This window comes from Microcaecilia unicolor, chromosome 10 (assembly GCF_901765095.1).
Source record: "Microcaecilia unicolor chromosome 10, aMicUni1.1, whole genome shotgun sequence".
NCBI lineage: Eukaryota > Metazoa > Chordata > Amphibia > Gymnophiona > Siphonopidae > Microcaecilia > Microcaecilia unicolor.
In genome coordinates, this window is record NC_044040.1 from 197,006,743 (window position 1) to 197,034,681 (window position 27,939).

General features: G+C 44.9%; 1 protein-coding gene across 3 annotated transcripts in view; it reads right to left on the reverse strand.

Moving 5' to 3' along the window:
- Window positions 1–27,939, reverse strand: part of TNIK (TRAF2 and NCK interacting kinase) — a 450,083-nt gene that overhangs the window by 14,069 nt on the left and 408,075 nt on the right. For 2 of the 3 annotated variants that reach the window (XM_030217217.1, XM_030217216.1), the window contains 7 exons: window positions 22,413–22,577; window positions 14,050–14,170; window positions 10,840–11,010; window positions 6,741–6,884; window positions 5,642–5,776; window positions 3,441–3,541; window positions 1,554–1,703 (listed from right to left, as the gene is read on the reverse strand). In XM_030217217.1, coding sequence (XP_030073077.1) covers window positions 1,554–1,703; window positions 3,441–3,541; window positions 5,642–5,776; window positions 6,741–6,884; window positions 10,840–11,010; window positions 14,050–14,170; window positions 22,413–22,577 — 987 coding nt within the window. The remainder of the gene's footprint in view (window positions 1–1,553; window positions 1,704–3,440; window positions 3,542–5,641; window positions 5,777–6,740; window positions 6,885–10,839; window positions 11,011–14,049; window positions 14,171–22,412; window positions 22,578–27,939) is intronic. The other variant, XM_030217218.1, reaches the window with a different exon arrangement.

Sequence of the window (27,939 nt, forward strand, 5' to 3'; positions counted from 1 at the left end):
TTTTAAGTTGAGTTATGGATGTCTGGAGACCCAAATGAGACGGGAGTGAATTCCACAGAAGCGGGCCTTGTACCGAAAAGATACATTCTCTGATATATGTTCGTGAAGTATTTATTTATGACTAGGCGTATGTAGATGATTTTGATTAAGGGATTGAAGAGTGCGGGCAGGGACACAGCGAACTAAATGGCGATCAAGGGGGTTCTTCTGTAAAGTTTCAGCTGGTATAAATCCTTGCGCCCCAAATTTGGCAGGGATATCGGCTCTAAGCGCTGTTCTATAAACGGTGCCCAACTTGGAGCGCTGCTCAGACAATAGTGTTCCATGCAGATTTTTTTAATGTCTTTTTTTCAGCGCCGTTTCCTGAATCTAGTCCCATAAACTCAGCTGTCTTTTGCCCTGAAAGGGTTGATTTAAGGATGCTGGAAGGTATTTGAATGCTAGTTACATTTCATAGCTCAGAATTTCCTAAATGCAGCCTGTGGATGAAACCACTCAGTCTTACTAATCATACTACTATTTAACATTTCTAAAGCGCTACTAGGGTTACGCAGCGCTGTACAATTTAACATAGAGGGACGGTCCCTGCTCAAGGAGCTTACAATCTAAGAGACAAGTGATCGGACAGTCCGATAGGGGCAGTCAAATTGGGGCAGTCTGGATTTAGTGAACGGTAAGGGTTAGGTGCCGAACGCAGCATTGAAGAGGTGGGTTTTAAGCAAAGACTTGAAGATGGGCAGGGAGGGGGCTTGGCGTAAGGGCTCAGGAAGGTTGTTCCAAGCATAGGGTGAGGCGAGGCAGAATGAGCGGAGCCTGGAGTTGGCGGTGATGGAGAAGGGTACTGAGAGGAGGGATTTATCCTGTGAACGGAGGTTACGGGCGGGAACATAGTATAAGGATCTATGTAGGAAGAGGTATTCCTGATGAGACTGTGGGAAGGGGGTAAATGACTATGACCCTAAAGGGTCCTTTTACTAAGGTGTGCTGAAAAATGGCCTGCAGCCGTGTCGGGCACATGACTGTTTTAAACTTTTGTGGTGAAAAAATTCATCTTATTATTAAAGTTTTTTTTGGCGATTTGCTTCTTTTTTTATCCCAAGTGATTTAACCAGCCTGGAGCTGTTTCTGGCTAGATAAATCGCTTTGAATATCGACCCCTACAATTTTAATCAAGTAGAAGAATTAACAAGTCACTTTCTATTCGGATGCATTTTTAAAGGCACCGCAAGACGGGAATGGATCTCTGCAAGCCTACTTCAGACTGCACGGCCACTTTCAGTCAGTAGACGCAGACGTTCAAGATTCCTTTTTAAACTAGCGATCGTTCGCAAACACTGCTAAATTAGCTCTGTACCGTTTGGCCCTCAGCAGAGCACCTGCAGAGGATAATGCTAATTTTCATTCGATTTGATCCTGTTAAGTGCCTCCTCCCCCAAATGCAATCTTTTTACCTTTGTGGCGTAGGTGAAAGTCGGCCTTTTCATTTAGACCAATTTAATGTTAAACCACTAGAAAGAAATCTATCCAATGCAGACACTATTTAATATACTCACATGAGATGGAATATAAATATCATAGGAGTTTCCAGAATCCACATCAATCACATGGAATCCAGTGTTTGACCCGAAAATAACCTTCAGTCTTTGACCCTCTTCTACTGTGAGATCGCACAGCAGTGGTCTATGTTGAAGGTCTGCAAAAGACTTTAAAATTCACTGTAATTAAACTAGTTATAAAACAACGCACTGACATATACAGCAGGTTTTGATACATCATACCTTGGTGGTATAGTCCTTTTTTTTTTTTTTAAGGGTAATGAGAAATTTTAGGGAGGTGGCAACTAAGTAAGCAACTTTGATAAGTATCAACTACGAAGCAGCGGGCAGAGAACCAGGAAACTAGGATTCAAATCCTGCTTCCCCCCTCTGATGCTCCTTTGATCTTGGCCAAATCACTTCACTTCCTATCGCCCTAGAAACACAGAGCTCTTTTTACAAAGGCGCGCTGAAAAATGGCTTGTGGTAGTGTAGGCGCGGGTTTTGGGTGCGCGCCGATCTATTTATTAGCGTGCCTGTAAAAAAGGCCTTTTTTTGCCAAAAATGGATGTGCGGTAAAATGAAAATTGCCGCACGTCCATTTTGGGTCTGAGACCTTACCGCCAGCCATTGACCTAGCGGTAAAGTCTCGGGCGGTAATGACCTACAGGCGCCAAATACCATTTGGCGCACGTCCATTACGCGTGCCCAAAAATAAAAAATATTTTATAGGTGCACGTATCGGACACGCGCCAAAAATGAAATTACCACAAGAGCCACATGGTTGTCAGGTGGTAACTCCATTCTGGCACGCGTAGACACTTACATGGCTTAGTAAAAGGGCCCCACAGTTAGGGCTATATTATTTTGCATTTAATGTGTGTTAAGGGGTGGCAATCGGGATAAATTGCCTTGGAACCCATGACACAGGCAGTCCCAAACCTGGCTCAAGATGAAGGAGACATAACCTGAAGGCAGACTTTGACTCTCCAGGACCCCTCCCCCCCCACACACTAGTTTCTGTCCTAGGCCCCTGTCTAACACTAGACCTGATGAATGCATGTTGTTAGTGTGTAGGCCCCAATAACGTATGGTAATGCAGGTTAGTAAATCTAGCCCCGAGACCAGAAGGCCTCTGGGACAGACCAGTACCAGAAGCTTCAGTGTGGAAGAGTGAATCATCAAATCCAAGTTTCTTAAAGAAAGACCTATTATTCTAGTCAAGCCTTCCATATGGATTAATACCTTGCAGTTATGATTATTCTTGTGGTTCGGCTCAGCTATCTGGTCCTGATTCTCACCTATTTGTGTCTTGAGGTTCCCACCCTTCCTATTCTGTCCTACCTCTTTTCCTTAATATAATGCTCTACCGGCAGCTTTATTGAATAGATTACTACTAGTACTACTACTATTTAGCATTTCTATAGCGCTACAAGGCGTACGCAGCGCTGCACAAACATAGAAGAAAGACAGTCCCTGCTCAAAGAGCTTACAATCTAATTTTATCCTCTCGTAGCCCATTTTTGTCTCTTTGTTTAATCTCTCCTTTGGAGCTGTTGTAAACTGCTTTGATATATTTTCAATTTTGTAGTATATCAAGCACGATGATGAAAGATTATAACTCCTCCACCATGCTGCTTGTTTTATCATTTCCTCCCTCTCTATTACAGCCTCTTCCTGCTTCCCATGAATTGGGAAAAGAAATTCCCAGTGCAAAATGATAAAAACTGCAGCATTTAAACGTCAGAACGTTTCTGTATCTTTAACCAGAAGAACAAACGGCACAGAGAAATCAAAGACTAAATTATGAGCACAAATAATTAAAGATCTTAAGTTTTGACAACCACAGTAAAATCACAGAGTTGTGCAACAGCCACTAAGAAAACATCAGTAAGAGAAACGTACCTTAAATGCCATAAACTTGTGATATGGCTTGGGAGCCCATGCATAGATCTCTACAGAGTTCTTTAAGGCAATAACCAAGAACTTAATTCTTTCATATTTCACTGAAAATGGAAATTGAACATCAAGTTAGCACACAGGTTGAAAGTTTCCATTCTGCATTCATAAGAACATAAGAACAGCCACACTGGGTCAGACCAATGGTTCATCTAGTCCAGTATCCAGCTTCCAACAGTGGCCAATCCAGGTCACAAGTACCTGGCACAACCCCAAAAAGTAGCAACATTCCATATAGAAACCCAAATAGTAGCAACATTCCATTTAGAATCTCAAATAGTAGCAACATTCCATGTAGAACCCCAAAGAGTAGCAACATTCTATTCAGAATCTCAAATAGTTGCAACATTCCATGTTGAACCCCAAGTAGTAGCAGCATTCCATTCAGAATCTCAAATAGTAGAAATATTCCATGTAGAACCCCAAAGAGTAGCAACATTCTATTCAGAATCTCAAATAGTTGCAACATTCTATGCTACCAATCCCAGGGCAAGCAGTGGCTTCACCCATGTCCATCTCAATAACAGACTATGGACTTTTCCTCCAGAAACGTTTCCAAACCTTTTTTTAAACCCAGATATGCTAACTGCTGTTACCACATTCTCCGGCAGCGAGTTCCAGAGCTGAACTATTCTTTGAGTGAAAAAATATTTCCTCCTATTTGTTTTAAAAGTCTTTCCATGTAATTTCATTGCGTGCCACCTGGTCTTTGTACTTTTTGAAAGAGTGAAAATTCGTTTCACTTCTACCCATGCTACACCACTCAGGATTTTACAAACCTCAATCATATCCTCCCCTCAGCCATCTGTTTTCCAAGCTGAAGAGCCCTAACCTCAAAGATCATTTGCCAACGCTTTCAGTTCTTCAGTTGCAGCATGTCCACAGTTACTTCTGAGTTAGAAACAAAAGATTTTTGCTGCACACACAGGGGTGAATTCTATAAATGGTGCCTAAAAAAATTGGCGCTGAAATCCCCCCCCCCCCCCCCCCCCCCCGCTTAAGCGGTATTCTATAAGCCACTTCTAAAGTTTGGCACAGTTTATAGAATAACACTTAAGTCAGGTGTAAATTCTGGAGCTGCCGTTTGACCAACGGAAATATGGTGCAAAATGCCTGCGCCTAAATTTACACATGGAGAAGCCATATTCTGTAATTACGCATGTAAATCATAACCACACCCCCCCTGATCCGCCCCAAAACACCCATAACCCTCCCATTTCTGAACCCACCCCCTTTTTCGGGCCGTGCCTAAATTTACTCATATCAGTCACAATTAAATCTTAGTGTCAATAATTGCTTGTTAAAAAGCCAATTTTGGCACTAATTGGCTCGTTATTCTATAAAATTGCACGCGTAAATTGAGGTGGGGGTGGGGGGGGGGACGTGCCTAAAGTTTTGCTTGCAATTTTGGTGAGTTTTCTAGAATCAGGGGGACAGGGGTTAATTTTTTTTAACAGGGCACTTACATAACAGGGCACCTATTCCATAAAGGAAAGTAACCAGGTATATAGACGTGTATATTTTAGGCCATAGAGTTGGTTTAAGCAGGTGCATAGCCAGACTTCGGTGGGAGGGGGGTCCAGAGCCTGAGGCGAGGGGGCACATTTTAGACCCTCCCCAGCGCTGCTGCCCACCCCGCCACTTTTGACCCCCCCCCCCCGGTGCCGCCGCCCCTCCCCTGTCCCTTTTGACCCCCCCCCCCCCCTCACGCTACGTGCAGGACGTCAGGACTCATAGAAACAGAATCCAGATCAGCGAACGCACCGGACTCGGAGACCGGTGCTGAAGAGGACTTTGGCTGGCGGGGGCTGGGGACCCCCGCCAGCAAAGTTACCAGACGGCGGCGGGGGAAGGTCGAATGTTGGGGGGGGGGGGGTGAAAGCATGGGGGCCAGAGCTAAATCTGTGGGGACACATGCCCCCACCTAGCTACGCCCCTGGGTTTAAGTGCTCGTACGTAAATGCTTATACTAGTATGTTATAAGGATTTTGTACCTTTTTTTCTTTGCTCTTCTCTCTTTTTTCCACCAGGCTTTTCCTCTGGTTCCTAACTTTGTAGCAGTGGAACTTCACTCTTTCATTTGTTTCTCAAACAAATTAATCTTTCAAGAAACCACTGAAGACCAAGTTATATTTTGTATCACTTACCAACTTTGTAATGAACGCAGCCTTCCAAGTCACCAACAGTAATCCAGCCTTGCTTCTTTTCTACTTCAGGATCATTGTGCAATATTCTATTTCTTAGCCATGAAAGGTAGTACACTCGTAATTTGTTTTTTTTCCCTATTGAAACATAAATCATAAAAGGTTGTTTTAAAACCACCACAGTGGGTGCTCTGTGGGTGACATGATAGTCTGACATTATAAGTACATAAGTAATACCACACTGGGAAAAGATCAAGGGTCCATCGAGCCCAGCATCCTGTCCACGACAGCGGCCAATCCAGGCCAAGGGCACCTGGCAAGCTTCCCAAATGTACAAACATTCTATACATGTTATTCCTGGAATTGTGGATTTTTCCCCCAAGTCCATTTAGTAGTGGTTTATGGACTTGTCCTTTAGGAAACCATCTAACCCCTTTTTAAACTCTGCCAAGCTAACCGCCTTCACCATGTTCTCCAGCAACCAATTCCAGAGTTTAATTATGCATTGGGTGAAGAAAAATTTTATTTGACTTGTTTTAAATTTACTACACTGTAGTTTCATGGCTGACATAAACAGCTTGATTTGCTCAACTGTATTACCAATAAAACCTTCTGGAATTTTTCTTTCAGGGCCATTAGATCTCAAACCAGTGGCCAAATTTTCCTTATCAAGTAATTGCACTGCAGTAGAATGAGTTGGTTTTATTGACACACTTCCTAGGTTACAGAATGACACAGGGACAAAGTTTGTCCCCATTCTTGCAAACTCTGTCCCGTCCCCGCTCCACCCCCTTCAACGCCCTGTCCCCACCCCTGCAAACTCTGTCCCCGTCTACAGAAGTCTCAAACAGTTGATTTTATATCTAAATCCTTCTCTGCAGGGAGTCCCTATAATCAGCCCCTCCAAATGAACTAATTAATTACTACATCATCCTTCTCTCTCTCCCTCTTATCCCTCCTCCCTGAAGTCCTGCTTTCAACCAGGCATTGGGTCTTCCCTCTGCTACATCCCACCCACAGGAAATTGCATCAGAGAAGACCCAGGTTTACGAATGCCTAAAATGTGAATAGCCTTTTAATATAAGCACTTTAACAAATATACCTGAAATTGTTACAAGGACATTAAGTCCTTCAAGCACATCCATCTGCTGAAATCGTCTTCTGTTGATCAGGTTGTAAACTTTTCCTTGTCCACTTCTGTCCAATAGCATCAGTCCATTCTCTGTACCCACCAGTAGGTTTACACCTATTTGTTGAACACACAAAAGGCTCAAATTAATCAGTGGCTTAGTTTAAATGACTTCACCCTCTATTCTCATCAGTTACAGGTTCTCAAAAAGGAAAATGCTCTGTTTATTAATGTATAAACCTGAGGATGTATGGGGGGGGGGGAGGAGGGAGGGCTTGCAAGGGAGGGGGAAGATAGGGGGGGGGGTTCAATGTTAAAAACTGGTTGATGCTGTACGATACTCTATATTCTTTTGCTGTAATATTTTTTCCTTTTTCTTTTTTGGGAAAGTATCTGTTTGTTAAGCGTTGCCATCAACAAAAAAGTTGAAATCTAAACCTGAGGATGTACAGCACCAGGACAGGAATTCATAGTACCGGAAAACTGATGCTTGCCGTGATATGATCGGCCTACTAGAATCTCTTTGCAGGGATGATGCCCAGAACTGACTCTAGCACCAGTCTGACATGGAAAATTCAAATTATACATAAGAAGCATTTATCACAGAGGCAATTTTCAAAGGCATCTACCCCAGTGGCGTAGCTAGGTGGGGCCATGGGGGCCTGGGCCCCCCAAATTTGACTGGGTCTCTGGTTGGCTGGCAGGGGTCCCCAAAACCCACCAGCTGAAGACTTCGTCCAGTGCTGGTCTGCGGCGCCGCCGCCTCGCCTGCCCTGCTCTCTCTTCCCCTCACATTGGGCACGCTCCTTTTAGTGAAATTGAGCATGCTCAGTTTCACTAAAAGAACTTTCTTGGGCCTCTTCAGTATCACGGCTGGTATATGGACCAGCTTGTCTGCTGTTGGCCTCTGTGACAGCACTCCTTACTCTCCTGGTGATCCTCAAGACTTGGCCAGCCCTTATTCTAGCCTGGGGTGTGACTCACCTGCCGCCAGTTGGGATCTACCCAGCCTCCAGGTTAACTAGGCAGCGTAAACTCAGCTATGGTCCAAGGGCTTACCCTCCCTGGCCCATGCCACCTATACTAGCTGTATACACATTTTTAAGTGCAGATATGGTAGAGGCTATTATTAAAAATAAAATTACACAGCACATACAAAAACATGGGCTGATGAGACAAAGTCAGCACGGATTTAGTGAAGGGAAGTCTTGCCTCACCAATCTACTGCATATTTTTGAGGGGGTGAACAAACATGTGGACAATGGGGAGCCGGTGGACATTGTATATCTGGACTTTCAGAAGGCGTTTGACAAAGTGCCTCATGAAAGACTCCAGAGGAAACTGGAGAGTCATGGGATCGGAGGTAGGGTATTACTAAGAATTAAGACCTGGTTGAAAGACAGGAAGCAGAGAGTAGGATTGAATGGTCAGTATTCTCAATGGAGAAGGGTAGTTAGTGGGGTCTCTCAGGGGTCTGTGCTGGGACTGCTGCTTTTTAACATATTTATAAATGACCTAGAGATGGGAGTAACTAGTGAGGTAATTAAATTCGCAGACGACACAAAGTTATTCAGGGTCGTCAAGTCGCAGGAGGAGTGTGAAAGATTACAGGAGGACCACGCGAGACTGGGGGATTGGGCGTCCAAGTGGCAGATGAAGTTCAATGTTGACAAGTGCAAAGTGATGCATGTGGGTAAGGGGAACCCGAATTACAGCTATGTCATGTAAGGTTCCGCGTTAGGAGTCACAGGCCTAGAAAGGGATCTGGGAGTCATCGTTGATAAGACGTTGAAAACTTCTGCTCTGTGTGCTGCGGCGGCTAAGAAAGCGCACAGAATGTTGAGTATTATTAGGAAAGGGATGGAAAACAAACACGAGGATGTTATAATGCCGTTGTATCGCTCCATGGTGCAACCGCACATCGAATATTGTGTCCAATTCTGGTCGCCACATCTCAAAAAAGATATAAAGGAATTGGAGAAGGTGCAGAGAAGGGCGACGAAAATGATAAAAGGGATGGAACGGACTCCCCTATGAGGAAAGGCTAAGAAGGTTAGGGCTCTTCAGCTTGGAGAAAAGGCGGCTGAGGGGTGATATGATAGAAGTCTACAAGATAATGAGCGGAGTTGAGTGGACAGATGTGAAGCGTTGGTTTACACTTTCAAACAACAATAGAACCAGGGGACACAAGATGAAGCTAGAATACGGTAGATTTAAAACAAATAGGAGAAAGGTTTTCTTTACTCAGCGTGTAGTTGGATTCTGGAACTCGTTGCCGGAGAATGTAGTGGCAGCATCTGGCCTTATGGAGTTTAAAGGGGGTTTGGACAGCTTCCTGAGGGAAAAGTCCATTGAACATTATTGCTGTCGGAGATGATGCTGGGCTTGATGGACCCTTGGTCTTTTCCCAGTATGGCGGTGCTTATGTGCTTATACTCTGGGGCAATTGTAGAAAAGGACATTTCTGTGCATTATTTTACCAGCAGTCATGCTGTTTATAATTAACCATCAAGCCAGAAGCTGCTTCAGATTGTAGTTTGTTATTTTTAATTTGCCTTTTTCCAAAGTGAAGTGCAGAAGAAACATATATAATCTTAAAAATACAATAAACATACATCCTATATAATAAAACTCACCCTCAACGTTCTGAGGACACTGACGTCAGTGTCACTTCCTGCGGGCACTTCCTTCGGGTTCGAAGGGTTCGTGGTGGTGAAGCCACCGAAATCACTGTGTCTGGGCCCCGCCCTCGCGTCAAACGTGATGACGTCGAGGGCGGAGCAATGGCGTCAAAGATCGAGGGCGGAGCAATAGCGTCAGTGGATGAAGGTGGCATGCGTTGACGAGGTGCGGAGCAATGGCGGTCAGTGGCTTCACAACGCCGAAGGGGTGGGTAGGGAGGGGGGGGGAATCTTCAGAAACGGGCATGTTTTACTAGTACCACATAAAACAATGTCATCCAAAACATTAACCACACAAATAAAAACACTCATCAGGTCATTTTCACAAATTGTTCACTGTAAACGAAACCCAGGAAGCCCCGTAGGCTAACTGAAATAGATAACTCTTCAACCGCTTTTTAAAAACCAAAGTTATCTTTTTGGGTCCTAAGTACTAATGGAGGAGTGGCCTAGTGGTTAGGGTGGTGGACTTTGGTCCTGAGGAACTGAGTTCGATTCCCACTTCAGGCACTGCCAGCTCCGTGTGACTCTGGGCAAGTCACTTAACCCTCCATTGCCCCATGTAAGCCGCATTGAGCCTGCCATGAGTGGGAAAGCGCAGGGTACAAATGTAACAAAAACAAAATAGATACTATTGGAGATTCTACATGGAATGTTGCTACTATTGGAGATTCCACATGGAATGTGCAGGAAGTCAGACTCACAGAAGCAGAAGCCTGCGCGGCCACATTGGTGATCTGCAAGGGCAGACTTGTACATGGAATGTTGCTAGTGGAATAGCAACATTCCATGTAGAATCTCCAATAGTAGCAACAGTGGAGGAGTGGCCTAGTGGTTAGGGTGGTTGACTTTGGTCCTGGGGAACTGAGGAACTGAGTTCAATTCCCACTTCAGGCACAGGCAGCTCCTTGTGACTCTGGGCAAGTCACTTAACCCTCCATTGCCCCATGTAAGCCGCACTGAGCCTGCCATGAGTGGGAAAGCGTGGGGTACAAATGTAACAAAAATAAAATAAATCAATAAATAATGGCAGTTGGTTCCATTCTCTTGGTCCAGTTACTGAAAAGATGCGTCTTTTCGTTTCCTCAAGGTTTGAGGTGGAAATGCAACACGCTGGGTTAAAGGAGGATGTTCACAGTTATTTTTAAGATTTCTGTAAACAAATACTGCGATCAATTACCACAAGAGGCTGTGATGCCTCATCTGTAGAAAAGTACCATATCCGGAGTAACATGAAAAACCAGGTTTCCACTAATGTGGTCCATTAAAGTTACATTAGAATAAGGGAAAACAAGGCTTTAATCACGGACAAATTCGGTAAAACAAAATCCCACCTACAACAGCTGTCCTTTAATTTTAAGCAAGGTTATTATTAAATAGCATTAGATTACCCCACAGAGCCGCGCACAGAATTTCAGAATTAAAGCGCTTCTTGTACTTCCGGATCTCCGGAGTGTCACTGTGTGGCCGGATGTTAGTAGGATTCACGTTTACCACAGAGATTTTCCTTGCCTCGTTCAGTTTGGCTTGTTCTTGTCGCAGAAGTTCATTAGTAAACAGGGCTAAAAAAAAAAAAAAAAGAAACATCGTCCATTTATTCAGCAAAACCAAATTAAACAGGGTAAATGATCTTAAAATTTTGGTATAAAATATTAGCAGAGCAGTTGTCAACAGACATGAACACACTCTGGCCATTCCAGTCTGTCTGCTGTTTCACTGTAACCCTATCTTATCCCCAGTTATTTCCTGCCACTGCCTTCCTCATCTGTCCCAAGCAGTGGCGTAGCTACGTGGGGCCACGGGGGCCTGGGCCCCGTAGATTTGTCCCTGGACCCCCCTGCTGACGACCCTCTCGACCCCCCTCCCGCTGCCAACCCTCCCCCACCGCCGCCGCCTACCTTTGCTGGTGGGGGACCCCAACCCCCGCCAGCCGAGGTCCTCTTCTTCCGGCGCAAGGCTTCGTTCTGTTTCTGTGAGTCTGACGTCCTGCACATACAACGTGCAGGATGTCAGACTCACAGAAACAGAACGATGCCTTGCAGATCAGCGGGCGGCCGCGTTGCTGGCTGATCTGCAAGGCTTCGTTCTGACGTCCTTGTGCTGGAAGAAGAGGACCTCAGCTGGCGGGGGTTGGGGTCCCCTGCCAGCAAAGGCAGGAGACGGTAGGGGAGGGTTGGCAGCAGGAGGGGGGGTCGAGACTCTCAGCAGGGTCATCGGCAGGGGGGGGGGGGTCAAAGTTGTTGGTGGTGGTGGCGGAGGGGGGGGGGGGGGTCGGCAATGGCAGGGGGGGGGGCTAAAATGTGCCCCCTCACCTCGGGCTCTGGACCCCCCTCCCGCCGAAGTCTGGCTACGCCCCTGGTCCCAAGTATATTTCAGTTGTGTCACTGTTTTGGTTGCTTAAATGCTTAAAAAAAAAAAAAAAAAAAAGGTCCTTGCTAACAATTTCACTGCAGTCCCACAGAAGCAAAACTAATAGGAGGGAATTATGTAACAGGACATGAACACTTAGGTGCCAAAATTAAACAGGTATTATGCTAGTATTTGGCATGCAATTACCGTTACAGAAATACTAGCGTAAGTTAATATCAATACACCTATATTTATGACAGGCATATGGCTGGCACAAATGTTGCCACCTAAATGTGTTTAAATCACAGTAGTCTATAAATGAACCATGTAAATGTGAGCCCCGTCTAACCCCTCCCTGTGTATTACACACTAAGCCATTTTACAGAATGTCACTAAAGCCATATTGCAGCCACTTTTTGAGTGCCAATGCTAGTATTCTATAAATTTAAGCAAGCACATGGGCTTACATTTAGGTGACCTGTTAAAGAAAGAAGGGGCTAGTGGTAATTAAAAAAAACAAACAAACAAGGACTTCAAATTTGAAATAGACATTTAGGACCAGATTTAGTAAATGTCGCTCAAAATAGGGCGCCAAGAAAAATTGGAGTTAAGCGTGATTCTATAAAGGGCGTGCGCTCTTTAAAGAATTGCAATTAGCGCCGTTTCCTACGCCTGACTTTAGGCTTCAGACTTACGCCTGCTGAAACCTGGTGTAAATGCTGGCACCCAAGTTAGGTGGGCTGAGGCCATATCCTATAATTCCACATGCAACTTTTCAGAATGCCCCTGACATGCCAATGGCCAAACCTTTTGAGTTACACGCTAGTAGAGTTATGCGTCATGCTTTATAGAGTAGTGCGCAGCCAGATGCCTGTTTAAATTTTAACGAGTGCCAATTAACGTCAATACTTGGCTGTTAGCACCAATTATTACATAAGAACATAAGCATTGCCATATTGGGACAGACTGAAGGTCCATCAAGCCCAGTATCCTGTTTCCAACAGTGGCCAATCCAGGTCACAAGCACCTGGCACAAACCCAACTGGTAGCAACACTCCATGTAGAACCCCAAACAGTAGCAAGATTCCATTCAGAATCTCAAATAGTAGCATAAGTACATAAGTATGGCCATACTGGGACAGACCAAAGGTCCATCAAGCCCAGCGTCCTGTTTCCAACAGTGGCCAATCCAGATTACAAGTACCTGGCAAGATCCCAGAACAATAAAATAGATTTTATACTGCTTATCCTAGAAATGAGTGGATTTTCCCCAAGTCCATCCTAATAATGGCTTATGGACTTTTCTTTTAGGAAATTATCCAAACCTTTTTTAAACCCTGCTAAGCTAACTGCTTTCCCCACATTCTCTGTCCACAAATTCCAGAGTTTAATTACACATTGAGTGAAGAAATAGTTTCTCCAGTTTGTTTTAAATTTACTACTTAGTAGCTTCATTGCATGCCCCCTAGTCCTAATATTTTTGGAAAGAGTAAACAAGCAATTCATGTCTACCCAATTAAATTGCGGCTACTAGGGCTCTTCAGCTTGGAGAAAAAAATGACTAAGAGAAGATACAATAGGTCTATAAAATACTGAGTGAAGTGGAATGGGTAGATGTGAATTGCTTGTTTACTCTTTCCAAAAATACCAAGACTAGGAGGCACTCAATGAAGCTACTAAGTAGTAAATTTAAGACAAACCAGAGAAAATATTTCTTCACTCAACGTGCAATTAAGCTCTGGAATTCGTTTCCAAAGAATATAGTAAAAGCAGTTAGCTTAGCAAGGTTTAAAAAAAGGTTAGGATAATTTCCTAAAACAAAAGTTCATAAGCCTTGTTAAGATGGACGGGAAAATCTACTTCTTATTTCCAAGATAAGTAACATAAAATCTGTTTTACTGTTCTTGGATCTTGCCAGGTACTTGTGACCTGGATTGACACCGTTGGAAACAGGATACTGGGCTTGAATGATGTTCGGTCTGTCCCAGTATGGCAACACTTAGGTGAGGACAGCACAATACCACAGTACTGTTGCCCTTACAGGGAGCATTTCAACTTATTTTCTCTTTTGTAGGAGTTGTTTATATCGAAAAGCTAGCATGAATACATAAGCCACAAGTTTAAAGGGAGGATAAAATAACATTCTAAAATGTATTACGCATTATTCAGCCAACTATTGAAACAATCCATATACTCCATGAGATTTACCAAGAGAGCTAAATCCCGCAAACATCAGCTCAGCTGCTCTGTACCTGTTGCAGATGATTCTTCATCATCATCGTCATCATCATCCTCATTGGTAGGTGATGTCTGGTAAACTCGGGGATCAACGAATGGGGTGAAGGAAGCTTTGGTACTGCTTCCCATGCCAAACTACAAAACAAGAAATATAACAGCATCTCAGAGAATTTCAACAGTTACTATTCGGCACTTGCCAGCAAGTCATGGTTTCAAATGCGTTCTTTTGGGTCTTTTTTTTTTTTTTGCATGCACCAGAACTTTGGGGCCGATTCGGTGTTTAGCCACATAAAGGGAAAGGGAAATGGGACTTGATATACTGCCTTTCTGGGGTTTTTGCAACTACATTCAAAGTGGTTTACATATATTCAGGTACTTATTTTGTACCAGGGGCAATGGAGGGTTAAGTGACTTGCCAGAGTCACAAGGAGCTGCAGTGGGAATTGAGCCCGGTTCCCCAGAATCAGAGTCCACTGCACTAACCACTAGGCTACTCCTCCACTAGCAACATTCCATGTACAAGCCTGCCCTTGCAGATCAGCAATGCGGCCGCGCAGGATTCTGTTTCTGTGAGTCTGACGTCCTGCACGTACGTGCAGGGCATCAGACTCACAGAAACAGAAGCCTGCGCGGCCGCATTGCTGATCTGCAAGGGCAGGCTTCTACATGGAATGTTGCTAGTGGAATAGCAACATTAACATTCCATGCAGAATCTCAAATGGTAGCAACAGAATCTCAATAGTAGCAGCATTCCATCTAGAATCTCCAATAGTAGCAACATTCCATGTAGAATCTCAAATAGGGAAAGGGAAATGGGACTTGATATACCGCCTTTCTGGGGTTTTTGCAAATACATTCAAAGCGGTTTACATATATTCAGGTACTTATTTTGTACCAGGGGCAATGGAGGGTTAAGTGACTTGCTCAGAGTCACAAGGAGCTGCAGTGGGAATGGAACTCAGTTCCCCAGGATCAAAGTCCACTGCACTAACCACTAGCCTACTCCTCCACTCTTCCCATCCTAATATTCTCTTCCAACCCCTCTGTCTAAAACTCTCTGCACAAAATCACTGTATGCAAATAATTTAGCTGGTTAAAAAGTGGGCTGAATCTGTGTCAGGAGCAGGCTCTGGAAATCAGCTGATTAGAAGGAAATTCAAGGCTGACAGACCAAATCTAGGTGCTCACATTGCAAGCTTAAATGAATTTATTTTCAAAAACGTGTCTGGTCAGCTACCCTCCCCGAGCCCTGAAATTTAAAAAGAAAAGGTCCCCGGATGTTGCTCATCCCCTCTGCTCCTTCTCACCACCCAGCAGAATCCCCCCTTCCAGCATCCAAACAGGAAAGATATTTCTCCAGAGCCCTGACCATCTTTTAATATTGTTACTGCAGACTGTTTCCTGCTTTTTTCTATATGATTTGCCCTCTTACATGCCATCAGGTTAGCTACTTTGCCATGAAAGCGATCAACAAAGTTCATTTTCCTTTTGGTCAGGTCTTCTATCAGGTTCGTCCATCTCCCATCTCAAGCATTCTTTGGTTTGAGATCATGGCCCTTCTACACTAGTATTAATGAAATATATTATACAATTAAAAAAGGCGCAGAGCATCAAAGGAAACCAACTCTAAAGGACCCAACTTACTGCAAGGAATTATAGGAAAAACAAAACCTAGCATGCCATCTTCACGCAATACGGTCACAAAGTTTTAATAAATCATAGACGGTGTTTGGTGACAGTACTTTGGCTACAGGGTTACATTCAGGGTGAGTCCCAAACAAATCCTTATCTAGAGGCAACTAGTCTCGTTAGGAAATCCCCTTTCTGTTGACATGTATCGGTAGTGTTGCTTTATCATTTCTTAGAATAAAGCATTGTTATTATTTTGCAAAATGTGCTTCTTTATACTTCCAGAAATGATACATGAGATACATCTTTCCATACATTTTCTATTTCTAAGAGTTCATCAGAAATCTCTTTCTATTAATTGCAGTGGCGTAGCAAGGGGGGGGGCGGGAGGGGCGGTCCGCCCCGGGTGTCAGCTCGGGGGGGGGGAGTGCTCCCTGCCAGCTCCTCCCCCCTTGGCGCATCGACAACCCCCCCCCCCAGTGCCCACTCTCCTCCGTCCAAACAGCTCCCTACCTTTAAAAAAATATCGGAATCCGAAGCGAGGCGCAGCGCCTTGCGTCTGCACGTAAAAGAAATGTGCACCGTCTCATCAGGCCTTCTCTCGCTCTGTCTGTCCCGCCCTTGCAGAAATAGGAAGTTGCAGAGGGCGGGACAAACAGAGCATGGGAAGGCCCGATGAGACGGTGCACATTTCTTTAAATTTAGACCCTCGTCTGTTATGTAAAGACCACCTGGATCCTGCTGAAATGTACCGACCTAGTGTGCTGCTAAAAATCTTCTTTCATTTTTGATCTGGTTCCTCTCTTGCCCTGTCAGTAGGATCCTACTGTGTCGAGGTCTATCGTGCATAAATTTGATCACTGTTTTGAGTCTTACAACCTGCCTCAGAAGTCCATTCCAGACGTTCATCACCCATACAGTGGAAAAAAAATATTTTTCTTTTTACTTTCTTTTGAATCGTTCTCCCATCTAGTTTCAAGTGATCACAACCCCTTGTCCTTTAGCTTCTTACTGTATCAGCTACGCACTGGTGAACTGTCTCCACCTTCCTGATATTATTTTCGTAGGATATGATCTCCAGAACTAGACACAAGATTTAAAGTAGGAATGTCACCAGAGACCTAAACAGGGACAATATTGACCACTTCCTAATAATTATACTTCTCCTTATATTATTGTCCCGCATCCTGGCGGATAGACTGGCGCCCCTGATGCCACAACTGGTGCACGAGGAACAAGCAGGGTTTGTGAGGGGCCGCCAGTCTGTTCTTAATGTCAGGAAACTACTTTTAGCCGTGCTCTCGGGGGAACATCCGGAGGCAGACAAGATGCTTGCAAGCCTGGATGCGGAACGTGCTTTTGACAGAGTGGAATGGCCATTTTTGTTTGAAGTCCTGAAAGACAGAGGATTGACAGGGTGGTTCCTTCAAGCTGTGGGGTCACTGTATACAAATCCGCGGGCTAGGATTAGGGTGAATGGGGTCCTCACAGAAAGCTTTGCCATTGAAAGGGGCACTAGGCAGGGCTGCCCCCTGTCCCCATTGCTTTTCCTGTTAACGCTTGAGCCGTTGCTGGCTGAGATTCGTGGGAACAAAGACATAAAAGGTATCCAGGTGTCCGGGAGGGAAATAAAAGTGCTCGCGTACGCGGACGATGTGCTGATGTTGTTGAGCGACCCACAGGTTTCATTACCAGCTCTCCTCTCCGTCCTAGATAGCTACGGGCACCTCTCTGGCTACAAACTCAATAGAACAAAGTCCCTGGCCCTACCACTTAGTGAGGCAGTGGAACACACATGGAGAGGCCCGTTTCCACTTCTGTGGGCACAACGCCAGATTAGATACCTGGGAGTAATCATTCCAGCAGATATGAAAAAACTGTACGAGCTCAATGTCCTCCCCCTACTAGAGACAACTAGGAGACTGTTGCGGATGTGGGGTGCGTGCCCTCTCTCGCTCACAGGGCGGGTGGGTCTTTTCAACATGATGATCGCCCCGAAATGGCTTTATACGTTTCAGATGTTGCCCCTGTATTTGAGGACGAGGGAGGAGCGGGCTCTTAACCATCTGATACAGCAGTTTCTGTGGGACCGGCGGAGACCCAGACTGCCAATACAGGTGATACAGAAACCGAAATCACATGGGGGGATGGGACTGCTCAACATTCGGCACCTAACGATAGCATGTGCCATGAGGCACATCAGAGATTGGCTAACTGGAACGCAAGATTTCTCGGCTACGCTCCTAGAGATGGGCATGGCTCCCACTGCACACCTGGGGTGGGGATTACACTCTTTAGGACAGGGATTGGAGGAGGGGTTAGGAACGCACCCGCTAATGACAGCAGCCAGAGCAGCGTGGCAGTGGCTATGCAAGAGGCACCATTTTGACTGGAAAGCGACTCCATTTTTACCACTGCTTAACAATCCGGACTTCCCGGAGGGGACTTCCTCAGCTGCCTTTGCCCGATGGCGGAGGAATGGAATACGATACATTTATCAGTTGGTGTCGGAGGAGGGCAAGACACGACCATTTGCGGAACTGCAACAGGAATTTAGACTGACCGAACGTGACCGGTTTGCTTATCTGCAAATTCATCACTACATCACAGCCTTGGGTTGGAGCAATTTGAGCGAGGACGTCCAGGATACCCTAAATACTGCCCTGACACTGGGAGCACAAAACCCAGTGCCGTTAAAATTCCATCATAGATTCCTGCAGGATTCAACAGAGGACATAGACTATCATACTAGAGCACGAAAATGGGCGGTTGACCTGCAGGTAGAAATCACAGGAGAAGTACTGAACAGATTTTTGACCTCCATACTTGGAACAACTCCCTTTGCTCGACATTGGGAGACGCAATATAAATTTGCTTTAAGACTGTACGTCTCCCCAGCGAGGGCCTTCAAGGCAGGCTTTGGTCAATCAGATGCCTGCCCATGGTGTGCGGTGGCCCCCGCCTCGCTGGCTCACATGTTTTGGTTTTGTCGCCATGTGTCCAAATTGTGGACTCTCATTCTTGGTGAGACGCAGAAATATTGGGGGCGCACAATCAAGAGACAACCTCTACTTCTCTTTGGAGAATTCAAACAAACTAAACCCACATTGCCAGGTTTTTGTTCGTTTGTACAGCGAGCGGTCCTGATGGGAAAACGGGTCATCCTCCTCCAGTGGAGAGAACACAGAGGACCATCCATTGGAGCATGGAGGTCACAAATGATAGAACTGCTGAGGCTGGAGAGACGCGGAGTGCAGGATCTGGACTCCAAAGAGGGTCAGGCGCTCCAAAAAACATGGGCGAACTTTTGGGACACACTGCAACCACTAGCACGCAGTAGACTCTTGAATTGACAGTGTCACAGGAACGGAGGATAGGCTGTTGAGTGTTATCTTGTGTTGCGGGAGGGAAAAGGGGGGGGTAAAGTGGGGGGGGGGCTGCTTTCTTGGGGGGGGGGGGGGGGGAAAGGGAGGGGGAAGAAAGGGGGGAGGGGGGTTGGGAGAAAATTGTACATTGTTCCTAGTCAGACTTAAATGGACCAGTGGAGATGTGTGTATGTGGATCATGTCTGGCAAAGTTTTGTTATGGCTTAATAATAAAAAAGATTTAAACATACTTCTCCTTATACAGATTAGCACATAATTAACCTTTCCTAAAATCCTGCCTCACTGACTGATTGCTTTCATGTCGTTAGAGATAACGACTGCCATGTCTTTCCTGTTTGAAAACCACCAGCTCTTCTATTCCGATATATCATCATTTCTCCAGCCTCAACTATGTGTGATTTTCTAGAATTTCAAAAAAGGGACTAGGTTGAGGCCAGGAGGGAAAAGGAAGCAATTTGTCGCTGCTCAAAAAGGTTCTAGGTCAGCAACATGTCAGAACATCAGCTTGTCTAGTCTTCTATTTTTAAAATTCATCTTTCATTTTTTATTCTTGAGGTTCTGCTGCAAATTTTCTCTATTTCCCTTCTATCACATCACCCATAAGGCCATTGAAGTGGATTAAATTTAGAACAGATCCTTGCAGCACGATCTTAGTCGCCTTTTTTTTCCATTACAGTGCACCCATCGCCCACTACTCTGAGTCCTGTTGCTTAACCCACTTCTCATCCCATTTACGTTTCTTATTCCCATCCCTAAACTGGCTCGTTTACTTATCAATCTTATATGGACCTGTCGCAGGCCATAACGAAATCCACATACATCACTGGTCACCTCACAGAATTCAACTGCAAGACGTTCTCCAATGTGAGACCAAGTCTTTGTCACCCACTGGTGTCAAGTTACTAGCACTCTTCTTTCCTTGAATAAGTGTTTCGATGTCGTAGTGTTGTGTAGCTGCACAAGTGGAGGGCAATTCTATAAGGAAGCACCTACTTGAGGCCTAGTCTATAAAGAAAAGTAGGCGACCACTTCCCTTCATAGAATACTAGTATAACCAGCTATATGTACACACTTGTTACAGTGGCCTAGCCACAGGTGGGCCTAGGTGGACCGGAGCCCACCCACTTAGGGCTCAGGCCAACCCAACAGTAGCACATATTTAGCGGTAGCTGGTGGGGATCCCAAGCTCTGCCAGCTGAAGACCTCCCCGATGGTAACAAAAACGCTGCTCTCCACGATACTCTCCACGATAGATGGTGAAGGGAGTGTACAGTTAGTATATATTTCTAAATACTCAGCTTCATAGGTGACGTATCAATATCTAACTTTTTTATTTATTTTATTTTTGTTACATTTGTACCTCGCACTTTCCCACTCATGGCAGGCTCAATGCGGCTTACAAGGGGCAATGGAGGGTTAAGTGACTTGCCCAGAGTCACAAGGAGCTGCCTGTGCCTGAAGTGGGAATCGAACTCAGTTCCTCAGTTCCCCAGGACCAGAGTCCACCACCCTAACCACAAGGCCACTCCTCCACTGTTGCTACTATTTGAGATTCTACATGGAATGTTGCTATTCCAGTAGCAACATTCCATGTAGAAGTCGGCCCTTGCAGATCACCAATGTGGCCGCACAGGCTTCTGCTTCTGTGAGTCTGACGTCCTGCACGTACGTGCAGGACGTCAGACTCACAGAAACAAAAGCCTGCGCAGCCTTCTACATGGAATGTTGCTAGTGGAATAGCAACATTCCATGTAGAATCTCCAATAGTAGCAACATTCCATGTAGAATCTCCAATAGTATCTATTTTATTTTTGTTACATTTGTACCCCGCGCTTTCCCACTCATGGCAGGCTCAATGCGGCTTACATGGGGCAATGTAGGGTTAAGTGACTTGCCCAGAGTCACAAGGAGCTTCCTGTGCCTGAAGTGGGAATCGAACTCAGTTCCTCAGGACCAAAGTCCACCACCCTAACCACTAGGCCACGAAGATCAGTAGCGTTTTAGCAGGATCGTCAGATCAGCGTGCCTGCCTCTATAATGGCTGATGTTTGTATGAGCCAAGCAAATTTAGGAGGCAGTGCCGCAACCCTCATTGATCCTAATTTTTGATTTTTACTTAATTCCTCATTTTTCTTATGTTTTCCATATTTGCTTGGCTCATACAATCATCAGCCATTATAGAGGCAGGCATGCTGATCTGACGATCCTGCTAAAACGCTACTGACATACTAGATCTTCGTATTTAGATATTGATACATTACCTATGAAGCTGAGTATTTAGAGATACATATTATATGTACACAAACACATATATATGGCAGTATTCTGGTTATTTATCTGTATTCTTGGCAACTAATTGTGGTACCGTCTTTAGAGCAACAAAGAAGTAGGGGTGGACCGATAGGCATTTGTTGGAGAGGCTTAAAAAAAAAAACAAATCAAAGAAAACATCAAGGGTGTGTAAAAAAAAACAGCCAACGTTTATCCACCCCCCTCCCCCCCCCAAAAAAAATAAAACAGGAAAAGGCCTACAAAGGCCAACAATACGTCCCAAATTATTCAAGAGAGGAACTCAAACAATATTCAGAAGAAGGACTTGACAAGGTGCCATGTTTTGGCGCAACTGCCTGCATCAGGAGTCACAAATGTTTGAACAATTTTGCGCATAGCTACAAGCAACAAATCAACGTCTCAAAATAAAAGCAATCTCGGCAAGAGTTCCTTTTCAAACAAACACTCTGAGGGGTGTTGATTTGGCAGTTTTTTTTTTTGGGGGGGGGGGGGGGGGGTTGGGGAAACACTCTGTGTTTTCTTTGATTTTTTTATGCCTATTGGTCCACCCCTACGTCATCATTCCATAGGGGAACGTTTCTCCTTTTTTGTGGCACCTCTGATATAGAATTATCTCCTACGAGCTCAGTGGAGAAAGTGTCGAAGAACTGCAGCCTTCCAAGCACCCAAGTCCTATAACCCCACCACATGCTCTCAGCGGTCTCTCAAAAACTGATTCAGTTGAGTTAAGAATTATGGAAAATTCTTTGGCGTTAGAATAGTTAAGATGCCATAATATGGGTTGATTACCTTATTTCCCTTCTCGATTTCTGTTACCGGACAGCCATTTCCTCCTCTTGATGTGGGCTAGTAGGTAATATTTCTGATGCAAACTTTGCTAACTGAATGCTTCTTTATATATCTATCTTTTTTTCTATGTGATGGAAATATTGTAGAAATTAGGAATTAAAAAATTATGGAACAGTAAGAAAAAGGAAGAACATGCCGAGCGTGCAGATGTTAAGATTTCCAATTCAAAGCATTCTGAAGCAAAAGACATTGCAAGTGAACATGCAGGACCCGCCACCTACTTCAGCCACAGAATCCACATCTTGAGCCTGTGTCGAACCACGCCCTAGAGCCTCAGTTGGAGTACCCACAGGGGAGTGACTTTGCTGGACCAGATCAGGGAGATTGATGTGGCCGGCAAAGCCATTACTGTCTGCATGGCCAGAACGCTTTTTATCTCCCGAGGTCTGCAGAGACACAAGATGAGGAACAGAACAGTCCAAAGAAATAACCTGCATTCCAAAGCAGGCAGAGACCTAGAACCCTCTTATCTGCATGCAAGCCTGATAAGTACAGAATTTTTTTTATATTATAACAAAGAAATATTGAGAGAAAAAGGAGACAGTTGTGAAGAATAAGCACAAAATGTTAAACTTGATCATAATCCATTATCAATCATCATCAATTCATTTTAGAAGTGTTGGGTGCTTTGATGAAAAGATACTAAGAACTGTAACGATATCCACAAGACATGTTTGATTTAATCCATGTGAACTGCAGTTAAAAGTAATACTTTCACCACCTTTCTTAGTAAGATTACGGGGTGGGGGGGGGGGGGGGGAGGAATTATCAAGTGAGCCTCATAAATAAATAGAATAATAAATTTCCAACTAGACTGCAAATATGGAAAGGACATGGACTCTTATCACGCACACTTTACACTAATTTTCAAAGAGAAACAAGAAAAGTAATTTCTCTTTGAAAATTAATGCCAAGCGCCCCTAACTCTGCATCTGCTCACTTGGGCTAAAAGTCAAGAGAGGAAAGGTAGCATGCAGCTTTATGAAAAATTTGCACATGTTATTTCCTCCTAGTGCCGAAATACATCCCCGGAAATGCTCTCTTGCAGCCTGGCTAAAAGCTCGCTGAGCTATGGATCACTGTGGTTAGTTTTAAGTTTGTCAGAATAGGGTAATTTTAACATACCACTTCAACCAGGTAAGGCGGGCTTTTAACGTACCCTTGATTTACCATGGGAGTCACCAATCTGTGGTATCTCAGTACCTCAGCAGGCTGACTCCTGTGTTAAAAGAATAACTCCGGGATCCAAAATGGTGCCAATGACCTCTAGCAGTACTCTCATTGTACTACCTCTAGGAATCATGGTTCCATATAAGGGCTTTTTGTCCTTATGCAGGTAATCAATAGAAATAAAATAAAACATGGAAAAGAAAATAAGATGATACCTTTTTTATTGGACATAACTTAACATTTCTTGATTAGCTTTCGAAGGTTGCCCTTCTTCATCAGATCGGAAATAAGCAAATGTGGTAGATGACAGTATATATAAGTGAAACATCAAAGCATTTCAGTGACAGTCTAACAGGGTGGGGGTGGATAGGTGAGAGGAGGGTGATAAACAGAGCAAAACAACTTTATGGTTTATAATGGGCTAAAAAACCCAGGTCCTTGTTAAGTCCTGTCTGTTGGGTGTCAAAATATTCAATCATTCTGACTTCAAAGGTCTTACGTTCCTGTATTGTTTTATAGTTACCTTTCAGGATTCTTACTATGAAATCACTGGTACAGTGGAATCCTGGCTGTCCTTATACAGAAACACTAGATTGGACAACCACTAGGGGTCATGCTTCCACGTAAGGGCTTTTTGCCCTTCTACAGAAGTGCAGATGGTACTACCACTAGTGGTAGTGCTGTGACACTACTGCTAAGGGTCACTGGTACCATTTTGGATCCTGGTTCCAGGGAGGGCATGAGTGACTGGTGATCACTCCTGCCCAGACCACTAGACACCAGGGAGTTTCAAACATAAGACCTGGGGAAGGGGGGAGGAGCTTCAGGAGAGTGGGAGGGGCCTTGGAAGGTGTTTTTTTAATTTGGGTGGGGGGGGGGGGGACTTCCAGGTCGGAGGTTCAGCACTAGGGTGGCACTTCAGATTGGAGGGAGTCTTGATCTGAGGAGGGCTGCTAGACATCAGACATCACCGCGGAGACCCAAGCAAAGGTAACGGCTTGCTTATCCGACATTGCTGCCTGGATGTCCAACTGCCACCTGAAACTGAACATGTCCAAGACCGAGCTTATCGTCTTTCCACCAAAACCCACTTCTCCTCTTCCTCCACTTTCTATCTCAGTTGATAACACCCTCATCCTCCCCGTCTCATCTGCCCGCAACCTCGGAGTCATCTTTGACTCCTCTCTCTCCTTCTTTGCACATATCCAGCAGATACTACTACTACTACTATTTAGCATTTCTATAGCGCTTCAAGGCATACGCAGCGCTGCACAAACATAGAAGAAAGACAGTCCCTGCTCAAAGAGCTTACAATCTAATAGACAAAAAAATAAATAAAGTAAGCCAAGACCTGTCGCTTCTTCCTCTTTAACATCAGCAAAATTCGCCCTTTCCTCTCTGAACACACCACCCGAACTCTCGTCCACGCTCTCATTACCTCTCGCCTGGACTACTGCAACTTACTCCTCACCGGCCTCCCACTTAGCCATCTATCCCCCCTTCAATCTGTTCAGAACTCTGCTGCACGTCTCATATTCCGCCAGAACCGATATACTCATATCACCCCTCTCCTCAGGTCACTTCACTGGCTTCCGATCAGATTCCGCATTCAAGCTTCTCCTTCTTACCTACAAATGCACTCAGTCTGCTGCCCCTCACTATCTTTCTACCCTCATCTTCCCTTACGTTCCCGCCCGTAACCTCCGTTCACAGGATAAATCCCTCCTCTCAGTACCCTTCTCCACCACCGCCAACTCCAGGCTCCGCTCATCCTGCCTCGCCTCACCCTATGCTTGGAACAACCTTCCTGAGCCCTTACGCCAAGCCCCCACCCTGCCCGTCTTCAAGTCTTTGCTTAAAGCCCACCTCTTCAATGCTGCGTTCGGCACCTAACCCTTACCGTTCAGTGAATCCAGACTGCCCCAATTTGACTGCCCCTATCGGACCGACCGTTCACTTGTCTATTAGATTGTAAGCTCTTTGAGCAGGGACTGTCTCTCTCTTTGTTAAATTGTACAGCGCTGCGTAACCCTAGTAGCGCTCTAGAAATGTTAAGTAGTAGTAGTAGTATTACATATAGCAGTGATTTAACCAGAGCTGAGATTGTGATGTCATAATGCCTCATTCCACCAATGCCTAAGAGCCAACCTCATCAGTGATGTCACAATGGCTTGATTGTCCTATATTTGTCTCACTCATATCTATTAGATTGTAAGCTCTTTGAGCAGGGACTGTCTCTCTTTGTTAAATTGTACAGCGCTGCGTAACCCTAGTAGCGCTCTAGAAATGTTAAGCAGTAGTAGTAGTAGTTTGTGTGGGAAGTACTCTGGCCACAACTACTCTCTAAGGTTACTGGCTCCTTTAAGATCCAGCTCAGGAGCATCAGGCTCTGGCTTGGGGGCTCAATGCTCCTGAGCAGTAAAATAATCTGAGCTTTTTGCTGGGGTTATTTCACTGGCTGGAATCCTGCTTGCAGCGTGATCCCGGTGTTCAACACAAACCGTGTAACAGTATTTATATAAATGAACTGCTTTACACGTATTTGCACCTCACTATCACATAACACACGGGGTAACCTAAATAGCGCTGTTTTATGGCAACACAACCAATGTTAGAGCCCTTTAACATGCATTAAGGGGCAAATAACATGGGTTACTGCCCTAATGCAGCTTGATAACTACCCTCCTTTATGCCCCATTCTTTCCAGATATTTTCAGCTGATGAAAATTCAACCAGAAAATGCAGGTTTTCCTAGGAATTACAGAAAACTGGAACGTACGTCTGCTCAAAAACTGCTAGACCAGCAAAATCTGTGACTATAGCAAACTATTTCCAGCCAGAAGCAGTTACTGTGGCATGGCGCCTGCTCAGAGAACGTTATGAGCACAAAGTCTAAGACTGATGTGTTTGCAACATTTAAGAGGAAACGCAACACTGAACTTTTAATCTACCAAACTCAGTTTTGTTGTGCAGTGAAGACAAGGGAGGAAGTCTATTTTCCATGATGTCATCCTTTTCCTTGGGAAATTCTCCAAATTATAACGTGGGGCCTTTTCTTACTTTCAGTTCCTTGACTGTGGACCAGTCAATGTCCTTTCATTTCAGAGGATGTACAGATAACAACGTCTGTCATGAATTTATCCCGTTTTGTTGTTTCAAGGAACATAGAGAGGCATATTTTCAAAGCACTTTGGGAGGCTAAGTTCCATAGGTTTCTATGGAACTTTGGGAGGCTAAGTGCTTTGAAAATGAGCATGATAGTCTGTCAGCCTATAATTCCAGTATAATTTTCATATGGAGATGGAATAGGCTGCTTGGGAGCCACTGCTGATTTCTCCAAAACAGCGAATGAACAATAAGTAATCTTACCCAGAAATGAGGGTTCAGAAAGGGCAACATTTAGGGATTTCCCTGGCAGCTGCTGATCTCATAACTATTCCCAAGTCTGAACTCATCGAAGGGTAGTTCTTTGCCTGCGTGTGATCACGTGAGCAGCAATAAAAGTTATCACCAAGCTAAACTGTAGGAGAGAGCACTTGGTTTGCACGTGAAGGAAGACTGGATGGCTAGACATTTTGAAAGTAAACCAGAGGGCTAGTGTTAAGGTTGTTTCCTGTACGTGCCTAAGAGCCGGATACGACTCAAATTATTAAAGAATACCCTACTACCAAGAACAGGTCCCAAAGGACGTGAAAGACTCATTTTCTTACTGTCTAAGTATTCAATCCATTTGTTTAGGTCAAAAAGACCGCACAGGCCCTGTGCTTACATCCTGCCCCTCTCCAGCACAACAGAACACATAACATGTACTCCTCAAAACCACAGGCGTGTTTCTGGCAAAGGAAAGAGCTGGATCTCTCAATAGCATTTTCCTTTACAATAGCAGGTTGGAATAGCGTAATCTTTCTAAGGCGACAAAGCTCCCTCTGCTGGCTTGATATGGCGTTAATTTTTTTTGCTTCTGCTTGTGAAGCTTAAATTAGAGTCTGCAACAGTGTCACACAGCTTGTACCTACAGGAGACAGAAATTCTTACTGTACTGGAGCTAATTAAAAAGAACAGCATGCAATTCTAATCAGGGCCGTGCCTAGGGTCTCCGGCGCCTCTCTGCAGTTGCCCCCCCCCCCCCCCGAAAACGATCGCTACACTGCCCGCCCTCTTCTCCCCAGATCCTTTTCCTTTTTTGTTTAAATTTAACTCAGTCCGGCGGCAGCGTAGCGTTAGTGAGAAGGAGGCGGCGCTCCCCCGCCCCGACGTGTCAGTCTTCCCTTCGCTCAGTGTCCCGCCTTCTTCTGACGTCATTTCTGATGTCAGAAGGAGGCAGAACTGAGCGAAGGGAAGACTGACACGTCGGGGCGGGGGAGCGCCGCCTCCTTCTCACTAACGCTACGCTGCCGCCGGACAGCGGTAAATTTAAACAAAAAAAAAAAGGAAAAGGATCTGGGGAGAAGAGGGCGAGGTAAGCATAGTGCGGCGGGGCGCCCCCCAGAGGATGGCGCCCTCCTGCCATGCTTACCTCGCTTACCATGTTAGCATGGCCCTGATTCTAATCAAGAATGGAACAACTTTTTTTCAACA